The sequence below is a fragment of the Chiloscyllium punctatum genome, chromosome 1, assembly GCF_047496795.1.
Source record: "Chiloscyllium punctatum isolate Juve2018m chromosome 1, sChiPun1.3, whole genome shotgun sequence".
NCBI classification, from domain to species: domain Eukaryota; kingdom Metazoa; phylum Chordata; class Chondrichthyes; order Orectolobiformes; family Hemiscylliidae; genus Chiloscyllium; species Chiloscyllium punctatum.
Window position 1 is genome coordinate 69,822,864 of NC_092739.1, and position 15,956 is coordinate 69,838,819.

General features: G+C 39.8%; 1 protein-coding gene across 4 annotated transcripts in view; it reads left to right on the forward strand.

The window, feature by feature from the left end:
• The window catches only part of slc30a9 (solute carrier family 30 member 9), a 130,088-nt gene that overhangs the window by 65,493 nt on the left and 48,639 nt on the right, over positions 1-15,956 (forward strand). For all 4 annotated transcript variants that reach the window (XM_072568228.1, XM_072568218.1, XM_072568210.1 and 1 more), the window contains 3 exons: positions 6,864-6,919; positions 7,187-7,322; positions 13,384-13,423. In XM_072568228.1, coding sequence (XP_072424329.1) covers positions 6,864-6,919; positions 7,187-7,322; positions 13,384-13,423 — 232 coding nt within the window. The remainder of the gene's footprint in view (positions 1-6,863; positions 6,920-7,186; positions 7,323-13,383; positions 13,424-15,956) is intronic.

Here is a 15,956-nt window from a genome sequence, read left to right on the forward strand (position 1 = left end):
TTTGCTATATTTGCTGGCTAGCCTTGGGCCTCTGACCCAATAAGGAAACAAGTTAAAGTTAATAGTTATTATTCCCGACAATAAATTGAAGAGTTAAGGAATATAAAATTATATTTTAAAAATTTGGTGTCTCCTTTTCTCAGTCCAGTCATTCTTTATATTCCTGAATACAATTTCGGTCTAATTCACTTGCTCTAATTTAGACTTTATTCAGTTATTTCTTTCTTAATTGTTAGTCATTGTCATTAGTGTGATCGTGAAGATTGTTAGTTATGATTCTGTGAAAATTTTAACAGAATGGAAGGAGGCCATTTTGTCCATTGTGTCTGTCCTAGCCCTCTAATTTACTTAGTGCCACTTCTCCATCTTCTCCTTGGAGCTTTGTGCATTCTTCCTTTTCGGATAACAGCCTAGTTCTCTCAAGCAGCTTGTTTGATCCTGTTGTCTTCATGCTTTCGGATCCTAACCACTTGCAACATAAAAATGTTTTTCTCACGTCGCCATTGCTGCTTTTCTCAATTAAATTTGTGCCCCTATTTTTCAGTACTTTCACTACAGTTTCTCCCAACATACTCTATCAAGAATCCTCCTGATTAGGCCACACGGAATATTATGTTCAGTTCTGGTTGCCTCATTATAAGAAGGATGCAGAAGTTTGAGACAGTGCAGAGGAGATTTACCAGAATGCTGCCTAGACTGAAGGGTAGATCTTATGAAGAGCTGGGGCTTTTCTCATTGGAGCAAAGAAGGATGAGGGGTGACTTGATAGAGGTGTACAAGATGATGAAAGGCATAGATAGAATGGATAGCTAGAGACTTTTTCCCAGGGTGGAAATGGCTATCACGAGGGGGTGTAATTTTAAAGTGTTTGGAGGAAGGTTTTGAGGATATGTTAGAGGTAGGTTCTTTATACAGTGTGTGGTGGGTGCAGAGAAATGAACTACCAGTAGTGGTGGTGAAGTCAGATACATTAGGGATATTTAAACAACTCTTGGATAGGCACATGGATGATAATAAAATGAAGGGTACGTAGGTTAGTTTGATCTTAGTGTAGGATAAAGAATTGGCGCAACATTGAGGACTGAAGGTCCTATACTGTGGTGTTACGTTCTATTTTGCATACCTCTATCAACTGCCTTTCTGAGGAAAACAGTCCCAACGTCTTCAGTCTGTCTCTAATTGTCCAAGCGATAAAGACTTCACTTTGAATTCAGAATTTAACATTAATTTCACAGAATTGCAATTGTTATAGTGGTGAATGAGACCATGCAGCTCATGGTGCCTATTACCTGATGTGAGTCTCCTGTCTTTTTCCTCACATCTTTGCACACCATTTCTGTCCAACCTCCTTCCTTTTTTTACATTTTTGTTCTCCTCTTATCAAACCTTAGGATGCTTTCAACCCAGTCCTGTCTCTTTCCATAATTTGTGCATATATGCCCAGATCTCTCTGATCTTGCACACCCTTCAGAATATGTAGCCTTTAGGTAGTGTGTTTTCATTTCAAAATGAATTACTGCACATTACATTCAATCTCTAATGGAGTTTTTAAAAATATTTTGGTTAGCATACTGTTGGTCAATTTTAGGTTAGAAGCTAAAATATTAGGAATTTGCTAGGCTCAGTCAATATTTCCTCAAAGCAGAGGAAATTTTATTCCATTAGTAAAACTGCTAATATATCTGAGAATCTTTTAAATTCTTGAACTGTTTAGAAGTATCTATTATCCTGATCTGTGGAAGCTTTAATTTCACAAAAACTTAAATAATTAGATGTAGATTAGATGTTCAATTGTAATTGGAGTCGTATACTTTTGTCATCTGGTGGTTTGAGGTATGGCGAAGCTGTGTTTGCGCTGTCAAAATTGTTAGCTTGACTTAAGATTGTAAAGTGAAGTCTTTTGTGCTAGTTTTGTACTTGCAAATGTGACAGATGAAGAAATTGTTCATTTGTAATGCATATAGGCCCACCCTACCAACTTGGATATGAGGCAGTGCAGTTCAGATGCAACACTTTTTTTGACCCTGTTGGGTAATAACTATTTAGAATCCATTACCCATTTGTTCTTGTTTCAAAACTAAAAGCAAACATTTTTGATTTGATCATTTAAAATTGTCGATTTAATATGGTGTTTACTGTGATAGCTTAAGAATATGCAATATTACCCCTCTCTCGGTAACTTCAACTTGTTTGCAACATGCTCATGGACAAAGTACCAGTGCTCATCACTCCATTATCCTGAAGTGAGAGCCAGGTCGATGGGCAGCCATTGGTCTGGGTAGCTGGAATGCATCTGGATGGTTAATCCATCCTTGGCTGTGCTCCGTCCTGTGTAGTCACAGGCTTACTAATTGTTAACAATAGTCGTCAATCTCAGAATACACAGAAGATGCCTAATTCAGAGCCTGTGCAAATCTGTGTAGAGAAGGATGACCAATTGGAAATAGGTCCTTGTGCTTTGAGATGATAGTCGTGGTGAATTTGGAAAAGGCTATCTAAGGATTTCTGCAGTATGTCTTGTAGATCGTACACACTGCTGCTGCTGAAGTTAGCAATGGAGGGACTGAATGTCTGTGATGTGGTGCTGATTAATTGGGCTGCTTTGTCCTGAATGACACTAATCTTCATGTGTCATTAGAGCTGTGCTTGCCAGGCAATTTGGAAGGATTCCATCGCACCCTGGCTTGTGCATTGTAACTGTTAGAAAGGCTTTTGGAGCTACGAGATGACTAACTTGCTGCAGGATTCTTGGCTTCTGACCTGCTCTTGTCGCCACTGCGTTTATATGGCTCATCTACTGCAGTTTCTGGTCAATGGTAGTTCCTAGCCTGTTGCCAAGAGTGGATTCAGCAATGGCAATGCCAATGAACATCAAGGGTGTTAGATTTTCTCTTGTTAAACATGGTAATTGCCTGGCATGTCTAGTGTGAATGTTACTTGCCATTTGTCAGCTCAAAGCTGGATATTGTTTTGAGTTTTGCTGCAGTTAGACATGGAATTCTTCAATATCTGACAGTTGTGAATGGCGCTGCACATTGTGCAGTCATCAGTGAACATCTCCACTCTGACCTTATGATAGAAGGAAGGTCATTGATGAAGCAGCTGTAGATGGTTGGGTGAAGACACTACTCTGAGGAGCTCTTGCCATGATGTCTTAAAACTGAAATGGCTGACCTCCAACAACCACGATTGTCTTTTTTTTTGCTAGTTATGATTCCATTGAGAAAGACGTTTATGCATGGAGTGCCTTAGTTAATATAGTCCTTCAGTCAGTATCACAAAGGCTGTACAAACATTTTGCTGTAACATGCATTTCATCAGCATGAATTGAGTATAATGCGATTGATGAATTCTGGACATTGTTTGGATAATGCAAACTTTCGACTGAACTGGTATAGCGATTTTTCTGTTAGTGATTTTCTACAGTGCAACTTTCCAAAGCAGATTCCATGGTGCGAGGTTGCAGGCAAACATAATTGTGGTGTTATAGCAGAACAACCTATTTATGAAGGTTTGCTCTATCCATATTGGCTGCCTCATTTACTGCATTCTTTGTCCACAGCAAAATATACTATTTAATGCCATCACCTGCCAAAGGTGGTGCAAATAGCAGAAACAAAGTCAACATAATCATCAAGTGAAATGAAGCAGTGACCTGTATAAGGAGTGCTGTAGGAATTAAAATTAGTACTCTGTATGACAAAATAATGGCTTTATTCTATTTTTAAGTTGATCTATCCCAGCTGTGTCTCACTCCCACACACTCACTCACTCTCACTGTCCCTGTAGCCTTTATGTCTCCTCCTCTGTCTTCCATTCCCCTCCCACAACCTTATAACAAGATCCATTCCTTTTGCTAAATATCATCCCTGCACATGCTCACTGTCTCACACACAAACAACATAAGAATCTTAGCTGTGCAGATTCATCCTGACATAGGCGATATTTGTTCTAGTTTATGATGTCACTGGGTATGATATGAAGCATGTGTAAGGTATAGACCGAATAGATCAAGTGAATCCTTAGAGTATAAAGGCATTAGGAGTATACGTAAAAGGGAAATCAGGAGGGCAAAAAGGAGACATCGCTTTGGCAAATAGAATTAAGGAGAATCCAACGGGCTGAGAAGTGACAGATGGAGTTTAATTCAGGTAAATGCGTGGTGCTGCATTTTGGGAAAACAAATCTTAGTAGGACTTATGCACTTAATGGTAAGGTCCTAGAGAATGTTGCTGAACAAAGAGACCTTGGTGTGCAGGTTCATAGCTCCTTGAAAGTGGAGTCGCAAGTAGATAGGATAGTGAAGAATGCATTTGGTATGCTTTCTTTTATTGGTCAGAGAATTGAGTGCAGGAGTTGGGAGGTCATGTTGCAGCTATACAGGACATTGGTTAGGCAACTGTTGGAATATTACGTGCAATTCTGGTCTCCTTCCTATCAGAAAGATGTTGTGAAACTTGAAAGGGTTCAGAAAAGATTTACAAGGATATTGCCTGGATTGGAGGATTTGAGCTATAGGGAGAGGCTGAACAAGGCTGGGGCTGTTTTCCCAGGTACGTCGGAGGTTGAAGGGTGACCTTATAGAAAGGTTTACAAAATCATGAGGGGCATGGATAGGATAAATAGGCAGTCTTTTCCCTGGGGTCAGGGAGTCTAGAACTAGAGGGCATTGGTTTAGGGTGAGGGGAAAGATATGAGAGACCCAAGGGGCAACCTTTTCACAGAGGGTGGTACATGTATGGAATGAGCTGCCAGAGGAAGTGGGGGAGGATAGTACAATTGCAATATTTAAAAGGCATTTGGATGGGCTATATGAATAGGAAGGGTTTGGAGGGATATGGGCCAGGTGCTGGCAGGTGGGACTAGATTGGGGTTGGGAAATCTGGTCGACATGGATGGGTTGAACATGGTCTGTTTCCATGCTGTACATCTCTGTGACTCTATGGGTATGTCTGAGTACATGTACATGGCTTCCTTATGCCTGAAATGTTGAATCTCCAGCTCCTCTGATTTTGCCTGTCTGGCTGTGCTTTTTCAGCACCACACTCCTTGACAATATTGATGCCAGTGTCCAATTTAATGGTTATGTTTGGAATTGCACCAGTTACTCCATTCCTGCATTGCAACAATGACTACACCCAATAGCCTGCTTTTTGTTTTGAGACATTTGGTGGCCATTAAATATGCCATCAAAGTTCAAATGTTTGCTTGCTTTCTTTTGAGATATACTCAGCTTTACTTCTAAAAATAAAGCTGAAACTTGTCCTTTCAAGTGCAATGGCTGTTTAAGATTGTGTTGTGACTTAATTATTACAAAATGGTATCTCTGGCAACAAGATATGCTGGGCAGGTGGTGTCATAATGGAAATAACACTGGACATGTGTTCAAATCCCACCATGGTCGATTGTGATGTTTCAGTTTTTTTAAAAAGCCAAAACAATTGCTAATATATCTCGCTGTTTGACTGTCATAAAAAGTGCCTGGTTCAATAATGGCTTTTAAGTCAAGAAATCTTCCTTCCTTACCTAGTCTGGTCTGGTCTGCATGTGACTGCAGACCTACAGCAATGTTTTTGACTCTTCACTGCCCTCTGAAATCACCAGGCAAAACCACTCATTCCAACAGCAGCTAGGAATAGAGAATAAATACGTCCTTGATGGTGATGTCTATATGCTGTGGAAAAATAAGACCAAAATTAGATTTACTTTTAAAAACATGGAAACTCTTAAGATTTCAATGAATGTTGGAAATTTAAAAACAATACATTATCTTTTCTCTCTCATTCTCTCCATCTCACCTTTTATTTCCCTCTCTCCCCTAATTTTGTTTCTGTATGTTATTTGACATTAAATCAGCTATTCTGGCTTACTTTTTTTGTTTTAGACACTGACGTGGATGTTTATTTGAGATGGTTGATTGCTTTGGGGGGTGTGGGGTTCGGTCTGAGTTTTGGGTGAAAATGCCCCAATGCTGTGTTATCTTAACTGCACAGCATATATTTATTATGGCTTTGACAGATTTTCCTGGCCAAGACAATAGCTTGGTTAACAGTTGGCTCCTGTACAGACACTGGGGAGGATGTGAGCTAGGTAGGTCCAATCCATCTCTTGAATGATTGCTGGTAAAGTTTCAAGTTAGAGTGGTCTGTGGCTTGGAGTGTAGCTTACAGATAGTGGTGTTCTCATGAGCTAGCTATCCTTGTCCTTTTAAGTGGTGGACATCATTGATTTTGATGTTCTTGATGAAGCCTTATTGAGTTGCTGCAGTACATCCTGCTTGTGGTACACTGTGTTGAAGTGGAGGGAGTGAATGTTTAAGATGGTGGATGAGCTGCCATTCAAGATTTCTGCTTTGATCTGGATTTGTCTGCAAACATTTTATACTGTTTGAACCAGATTCATTGAGTATTTCATCTCACTCCTATCTTAATATCTCAGATTGTCGATGGGCTTTGGGAAATTAGGGTGAGTTCTGAGCCTTAATCCTGCTTTTGTAATCACTATTTGTATGGTTTCTGGTCAATTTCCTAGGATTATAATGGGGATTCCACAATTTGTATGCTGTTAAATATCAAGTGGAGATGTTTAGATTCTCCTTTTTGAAGATGGTTGCCTGTTGCTTTCAGATTTGGGCTGCTAACTGGAATGGTGTCCAGCTTTTCGTGTGTGACTGTGTCAGCATATCTAGTATTGTGAATGGTGCTGGTTCACTGTCCAGCTGGGCCAATATCTGTGGTTGCCTTTGTTTAGAAGTTCAATAGAACTGATTTACTGGTGGATTGCTATTTGTCTTGTTTTCTTGTGAATTGTTCTAGCCTTACTCCTAAACCTAAAAATGACACTTTTTTTTTAAATCCCCATAGGTTTTATTAGCAGTGGGTGTCAGTCAGTCTGCTAGGACCCCTGATTCCAGTCATCCGTAAGTTTTTATTTAGAAAAACATTGTAGTGAACTGGTGCCTTTGCTGGAGTGAAAATAAGTGCACATGACTGATTTACTAGAAATCTCTCTAGCAGGGTTTGTTATAGATCTAATACTATTAATGTTATTAATTGCAGTAGTTGTCATCATTTAAAATGTTTGATTGACACAGATTACTGAAATTTTAGATTTGCCTATTCACAAAAATGTTGTGGTTCATGTAGCTGAATTTGCGTTTAATTTTTCTTATTTATTTCAAATTAAGGTATGGATTTACAAACATGCGTTACATTGCTTCCCTAATTAGTGGAGTTGGCATTTTTATGATGGGTGCAGGACTGTCCTGGTACCATGGAATTATTGGACTCATACATCCTCATCATATTGAATCATTAACATGGGTAAGTTTTGTTTGCTGATACTTTAGAAATAAGTTTCTGTCTTAGAGCTACAAATGTGGTGCCAAGTGCATATTTAAAGCAAACTTTTTCTCTTTGTATTAGCCAATTTCTAATTTCTGTGTGGTGGTCTGAATTGATTTGTTTGTCTAGAATTTCAGAGTAAAAGGTTTACTGAACTACCTGTGTTATAATTTCCAAAATATTTGTCGTCTTCCTTATCAGACCTTCAACTTTAATTCTCTTTCTTCCTACAAATGCTGCCAGATCTGCTGACATTGTCAGCAATTTGTTTGTTTCCAGCATCAGCAGTTCTTTGTGTTTTGTTTAACTTTAATTCTGGACTGGTTTGAAAATGTTAATATCCTATCTTTTGTGCTGGACTGATCATGAAAATTATCAATTATTACAATAACCATTTGATCATGGTCAGTATATGCTTTATTGTATTATTGATGTCATTTCCATTCAGACTGATTACTAATACCGAGTGGAGTTGATCGTCTGAATTCTCATGTTAAATGTAGATATTTGTCCAACTGAAAAATGTATTTTACGGAGCAACAATTTGAGGTTTTTGAGTGCAGTTTAGTTTTGTGTTGTTTATTTCTACAGCTATAAAGCATTAACAGATCTATCATTTAAATTTGTTCCTGCCCCACCAAATTTTTTTCTGAAGTTGTGAAGAGGACTCTAAAGTTTCTCTCACCACAGATGTTGCCATATCTGAGTTTTTCCATCATCATCTTGTAATATAGATTTCCAGCATTTTCTGTATTTTGCCGTCATTTGCACTTGCTACTTCTCATGGTGACTTTTTCCCCTCCCCTTGTCTAGTCTATTCCCTTTTACACAGTTGATTCTTCATTACATTAGTTCTACAGTTTCCATTTCTCTGCTCCCAACTGCTGCCTCTTCTCAATCAACATGCAATCTCTCTACGTATCTATCCTCGGGTAGGTGGTCTGAAGCTCAATTTTTCCTTGGACGCTGACCTTAATAGTCAACCTTACTACTATCCTCATTCACTTGGCTGAGCTCCTCTTTAATTTGAACAATTTCTCCTTTAACTCGACCCACTTTCTCAAAGACAAAGGTGTGTCAATGGCTACATGTGTAAATCCCACTTATGATTCTTGGTTTGTGGAATGTGGAACATTTGTTCTAATTCTACTCAGGGTCCCTACCTACAAGTTTCTTTTGTATGTCAGTTGCTGCTGCTTTATGTTGTCATTTAAAATGGCAAAAATTAATCCGTTGTGCTTCCAGTTTCCACCCATCTCTCGTCTTCTCTTCTAAAATTCAGACACAGGATGTGGGCATTGCTGGCTAGGCCAGCATTTCTCATCCAGCCCTAATTGCCCACGGGGCTGTTAAGGATGAATTGCTGTAGGTTTGGCGTCTCATGTCGATGGCAGATAACTTTCCCTAAAGGACATTAGTGAATCAGATGGATTTTCCTGGCGATCTGTTTCGTGGTCATCAATAGATTTTTAATTCCAGATTTTTTTCTAAATTCATATTCCACCATTTTCCATGGCAGGAGTTTAATCTGTGTCCTCAGAATGTTATCTGGATCTCTGGATTAATGGAAACAAAAAAAAACTAAAGACGCTGGAATCCAGAGAAGGTAGGCAGGAGGCTGGAAGAACACAGCAAGCCAGACAGCATCAGAAGGTGGAGAACTCTGTTTCCTGAAATGTTGACTTCTCCACCTTCTGATACTGTCTGGCTTGCTGTGTTTCAGCCTCCTGCCTGTCTTCTCTGGATTAATAGTCTAGCAATAATATCAGTAGGCCACTACATCACTTCATTCTATCCATCTGACCCTTTCCTTCATTTGGTTTGATTTCTGGTGCCACTCACCAACTCCCAAAGTTACACTGATTTGTACTTCCTCATACCCTGGTTTCTGCAAATACTTCATTCTAGAGTCATAAAGTCATAGTTAGAGATGTACAACTCGGAAACAGACCATTCGGTCCAACTTGTCCATGCCAACCAGATATCCCAACCCAAAATAGTCTCGCCTGCCAGCACCTGGCCCATATCCCTCCAAACCCTTCCTGTTCATATACCCATCCAGATGCCTTTTAAATATTGCAATTGTACTAGCCTCCACCACTTCCTCTGGCAGCTCATTCCATACATACCACCCTCTGCTTGAAAAAGTTGCTCCTTAGGTCTCTTTCCCCTCTCGCCCTAAACCTATGCCCTCTATTTCTGGACCCCCCACCCCAGGTGTAAAGACTTTATTTATCCTAGCCATGCTTCTCATTTTGTAAACCTCTATCAGGTCACCCCTTAACCTCCGGCACTCCAGGGAAAACAGCCCCAGCCTGTTCAACCTCTCCCTTCTAGATCAACTCCTCCAACCCTGGCAACATCCTTCTAAATCTTTTCTGAACCCTTTCAAATTTCGCAACATCTTTCTGATAGGAAGGAGACCAGAATTGCTCGCAATATTCCAACAGTGGACTAACTAATGTCTTGTACAGCCACAACATGACCTCCCAACTCCTGTACTCAATACTCTGACCAATAAAGGAAAGCGTTCCAAACATCTTCACTATCCTATCTACTTGTGACTCCACTTTCAAAGAGCTGTGAACTTGCATTCTAAGGTCTCTTTGTTCAGCAGCACTCCCTAGGGCCTTACCATTAAGTCCTATAAGTCTTGTTAAGATTTGCTTTCCAAAAGTGCAGCACCTCTCATTTACCTAAATTTAAATTCCATCTTCCACTTCTCAGCCCATTGCCCATCTGCTCAAGAACCCTTTTGTAATCTGAGGTAACCTCCTTTCCTGTCCATGACACCTCCAATTTTGGTGTCATCTGCAAACTTACTAACTGTACCTCTTGTGTTCAAATCCAAAAAAGTCATTTATATAAATGACAAAAAGTAGTGGACCCAGCGCCGATCCTTGTGGCACTCCACTGGTCACAGGCCTCCAGTCTGAAAAACAACACTCCACCACCCTCTGTCTTCTACCTTTAAGCCAATTCTCTATCCAATTGGCTTGTTTTCCCTGTATTCCATGAGATCTAACCTTGCTAACCAGTCTCCCATGGGGAATCTTGTCAAACACCTTACTGGTCGATATAGATCACATCTTCTGCTCTGCCCTCATCAGTTTCTCTGTTTCTGTTGTATCTGTTCTGATGCTGCCACATTCCTCCAGGGTGAGTTCAAAATGTGCTCCTTTTTCCATAAATCGGGGATTCCCCCCACAACCCCTAATGTGGTTGACAGGATCCTCAGCCATGTGCAAACCATTTCCTGTACTTTTGCCGTTGTCCTTCACTACCTTCCTAGATAAGGTTCCTCCTTACCCTCATTTTCCACCCAACAGTGTCTGCATTCAAACCTCCAGTGGAATGCCAATAACTGCATCTTTTGCTCATATCCCTTCTTAGCATTTCAGAGAAACTTCCATCTGTGACACCCTAGTCTCAATGCTGCTTTTCCCCATATTACCATCCCATGAATCACAAAATTTATAATAATTCTCAGAGAATAATACAATTCAAGGCCCCAAACATACTTTTGCTGGTGAAGCAGTAATTTACTTAATGTTCTTCCAATCTAGTCTACTATATTCACTGCTCCCAGTGAGGTTTCCTGTACATTGGTATTCCAAATGCAGACTAGGTGAATGCTTTGTGGAATATGTCTTCTCTGCCCATAAAAATCTAATCCAGCCTTCCCCGTGAAGCCCAATGCAAGCTGGAGGGACAACACCTCATTTTCTTACCTAGGTTTTTGGACTCCACATAAAGTTCAGCAACCTTAAAGCATGACCACTGTGTTCCCATCTCCCAAATCTATTTATGACTGTCCACATCTACAATTAACTTCTATTTTGCATGTTAATTGCCCCATCACTACTATTACCTTGTCTTTTGCTAGAAATGTTCTCACCATCTGTTTGACTTATTCCTCTTCCACCATCATTTTCCATCCTTCTCAGAAGTCACTAAATTTGAACCATTAGCTCTCCACAGATGCTAGGGAACCTGCTGAGATTTTCTAGCACTTGTTATTTCAATCTTGAACATCCACAGTATTTTGCTTTCCTTTGTGTGTGTGTGTGTGTGTGTATATAATATGCCTCATACTAAACATCTATTCTCTGCTTGAGATTGCTTTGGGCATTCGGTTATTAAGGTAGATTCAGGAGGTTGATAGATTTCTAATTGCTAATGACGATATCATGAGACAAGAATTGTGTGAATATGACTTTGAAATCGATTAGCCATGATCTGGAATTGTGGAGCAGGCTCAAGGGGTTATTTGGCCTTCCCCTCACGGTGGCTCAGTGGTTAGCACTACTGCCTCACAGCGCCAGGGACCCGGGTTCGATTCCAGCCTCTGGTGACTCTCTGTGGAGTTTGCACATTCTACCTATGTCTACGTGGATTTCCTCCTGGGTGCTCTGGTTTCCTTCTACAATTCAAAGATGTGCAGCTTGGGTGAATTGCCCATGCTATGTTGTCCCATAGTTCAGGGATGTGTAGGTTAAGTGCATTAGTCAGAGGTAAATGTAGGGGAATGGGTCTGGGTGGGTTACTTTTTGGAGGGTTGCTGTGGACTTGTTGGGCCAAAGGGTCTGATTCCACACTGTAGGGATTCTGATCTTTCCTGTGAAGAAGCTTTACAGAGTGGTTTGTGTGCTTTGCAGAACAATTCTGCTGACTTTAAAGGAGCGGATGCTGTTTTCAGAGACTAGGCTAATCTGGAAGAAGAGGAAAAAATGCTTCATGATGCATGCTGTTGCATTCTCAGTGGGCAGAGAGCTTTGTAGATGATACGCAAGTTGTGCAATGTATACAAATTTCAATAACTCTTTTTGGTTTTCAGCAAACAAAGCTGACAGTTGATGTTGGCTTCCTTCCCCTTGCTCGTATCCTTTGTGCTCTTTTCTCAATCATTTCTGCACTAAGCATCATCCTCCTGAACAGGGAGGATGCAGTCCACTTTGAGACGTCAGTCAGTGTTGGTTTCCCCCAGTTGTCATGCAATAGCAGCACAAACAAAATCCTTTTCCCCTTCCCCCTCCTCACTGAGGATGTAGAAAATGTCTGGCCTTTCTCTGGACTTCTCTGATGGTCTATATATGATTAGAATTTACTTATAATTGCAACTCTTATGAGGGGATAGATGTTTCAGCTGAGAAATGTTTTTCCACAAGATCATAGAATTCAAGACCTTCATTGACTTCTGCAGGATCTAAACACAGTGTTATCTATTACTATCAACAGTTGCATATGTGCAATTATAATGGTTGTAAGGAGTGCTGGTCAGTTAGAAATATGAAGTTCTGGATTAGTGGTGCTGGAAAAGCACAGCAGTTCAGGCAGCATCCAGGTAGCTTCGAAATCGACATTTCGGGCAAAAGCCCTTCATCAGGAATATTATTGAACTGCTATGCTTTTCCAGCACCACTAATCTAGAATCTGGTTTCCAGCATCTGCAGTCATTGTTTTTACCTCTTAGAAATATGAAGTATCTATTTTAATATCGCTTTATTTTCTCTTCACTGATTTACATGAAAATCCATGCATTTCAAGCATTATTTCATCAAGTTAGATGGACTTCACTTAACAATAATTACAACCTGATTCACATTCTCAAGTACCATTTCAAATCTAAAGCAAATGAAAATTTTTTTGTTGTCTTTGTTGAATTTTTTTTCTGCCACTACTCCTTGACTGAAATTCCAACTACCGAAACGTTCTTAAACACTCACTCAAAATCTAAATTTAATACAAAGATGTGCAATTCTTTAGGATTATAAATTTAGTGATGTCCATTTGGTACAAATGCTTTATGTCAAAAATGATGAGTTTGCATTGTAGTTTGTCCAATGGAATACCTCGACTGAAGTACTATAAAATTGGTTAATTTTATTGGCTGCTGTGTTTTTAAACATTTAAAGAGGTTTTAAATTTCATGTTAAAAGATTAATATGACTGAGGCATTTTCAAATATTAGCCATACTTAAATGGGTTTTCTTTAATATAAAGTATTTTATTTACTGTTTTTTAATTTATACTTTTTCAGGCATATTTCATCCTGGCTGGTTCACTAGTTTCAGAAGGAGGTATGTGCACTCATTTGGAACAGCTCCATTGTGTTGCTAATTATTTTCATCTGTGGCAGCTTAAACTTGTCTTGCATTTTTCTTGACCTTTTCAATATTACTCAAAGGCATGATTTTAAATTTTTGATTTTGTGAAAACTTTTTTTGTGATGTTTTATTTCAATCATTAAATCGAAATTTACAATTTAATTCTGTACTTGCCAACCTTGAGCAGAGTTTTAACAAGGCTTCCAGAAAGAGCAGTTCAATTAGGAAGCAGTTGAAGCTGGGTCCTCGTTAATTGTGGCAGCTAGGCCTTTTGTATTAAAGTCAACTAGCAAAATCAGTTTATCCTAGGACTAAAGTGAAGTTGTTTGGTGAGGATGTCTAATTTCTTTTATTTTGTATGTGTCATTTAACGGAAATCTATAGTTTAAGTTCTGTAGTTGTCAGTCTTAAGCAATTTTAACAAGGCTACCAGTTAAGAAGCTGCTGAAACGGAAGACAAAAGGCCTATCTCACTGAATTTGGAGCACAAATCTTTAGTGACTGAGCACTTGAGTGTGACTTACAATAGAGTGCTGGAGTTAAGTGATTAAAGGAATGAGGAGAATAAGGTTTTCTTTTCAATTCCAGAAATTGATTCGCATCCTACTATAGGAAAATAAGTTGGTTATTTGCAGTTACTGACCAAAAGACACAGGAGCAGAATTGGCTTGTTGAGTCTGCGCTGCCATTTGATTCTGTCTGATGTTTCCCAACTACCTTCTCCTGATAGTCTTTGATTCCTTTAACCAATCAAGAGCCAATGTATCTCTTTCAAATACACTGTGACTAGGCCTCCACAGCTGCTGTTAGTTCCACAGATTCATCACTCACTAGCTGAAGAAATTCCCCCTCATCTCATTTCTAAAGGGTCATGCGTTCACTGAGGCTATGCCCTTGGTTCATAGTCTCTCCTCTTAGGGGAAACATATGTCCACCCTATCCAGGCCTGTCAGTATTCTGTAAGTTTTGATGAGATTTCCCCAGCCTCATGCTTCTAAACTCTACTGCGTACAGACACAATGTCCTCCGCTCGCCCTTCAATCCCAGGATCATTGTTGTAAACCATCTCGGAATCCTCATTAAGAGCAGCACACCTTTCCGTAGATATGAGGTCCAAAACTGCTCGTAATATTCCAAATGAAGTTTGACCAGAGCATAATGCAATCTTAGCAGTACAATTGTCGCTGTAGTACAATGACATCGTGGCTCTTTTATACAAACCCTCTGAAAATGAATGCTAGCATTGCATTTGCCCCACTAATTGCCAACTGAACCCATATAATGATTTTAAGGGAATTCTGAACTGGGATTTTTAAGTCCCTTTGTTTCTTTGAAACACTTCCCCATTTAGAAAATAGCTTACGCCTTTATTCTTCCCATCAAAGTGCATAATCTCATACTTTCTCACATTGTTTTCAATCTGCCACTTTTTTGCCCACTTTCCTAGCTTGCACAAGTCTTTCTGCAGCATCTCTGACTCCTCAGCACTACCTGTCCCTGCTCCTATCTTTGTGTCATCTGCAAACTTAGCAGCACTGCCTCCGATTCCTTCGTCCAGATCGTTAACGTATAATGTGAATAGTTATGGAACTCCGCTGGTCACTAGCTGCCATCCTGAAAAAGACCTCTTTATCCCCACTCTTTGCTTTCTACCAGTAAGCCGATCCTCTATCCATGCCAGTACCTTGCTCTAAAATCATTGGCCCTTAACTTATTTAGCAGCCTTCTGTGCAGCACCTTGCCAAGTCCTTCTGGAAATCCAAGTAGATCAATTCCATGTGTTTCCTTTGTCTAACTTGCTCATTACATCCTCAAAGAAGTTTAGCAAATTCGTAACGCTTGACCTTCCCTTGATGAAGTCATGTTGTCTGTCCTATTTTACTATACACTTCCAAGTGCTCCACACTCGTTCTTAATGGACTCTTAAATCTTACCAATAACTTGAGGTCAGGTTGACTGACCTAATTCCCTGTCTTTTGCCTGCCTTTCATCTTAAACAGGAGTATTATATTAATCATTTTCTAGTCCTCTGGGACCGTCACTGACTGCAGTGGTTTCCTGAAAGATCACTGCCAATGTCTTCCTAATCTCTTCTGCTATCTCCTTCAGGATTCTCTGTAGTTCTTTCGGTCTGGATGATTTTTAGTCACCTTTTCAGACATTTCAGCTTCACCAGCACCGTCTCTTTTTAGTGATAGATACTACACTCATCTCTGCCCCGACATGCTGAATTCTGTTATGCTGCTGGTGTTCCTGAGATCAGTTCTCCTCTTCTTGTTCAACATTGTATAGCACTTGGTAAAGTTAATAAAATGTTTGTTTTAAATACCCAAATATAAAGCTATATTCAGTAATCCTTTAACACGCATTGAGGATTGCAAGGCAGGAAATGTGCCGCAGTTACAGCATGTCAAAATTTGTGAATGCCAGTTCATCCAGACCAAATGTTTGAGCAGCTCCGGCTCAGTGTTTCAGTTTGAGCTGAACTACAGACACTGTAACGTAT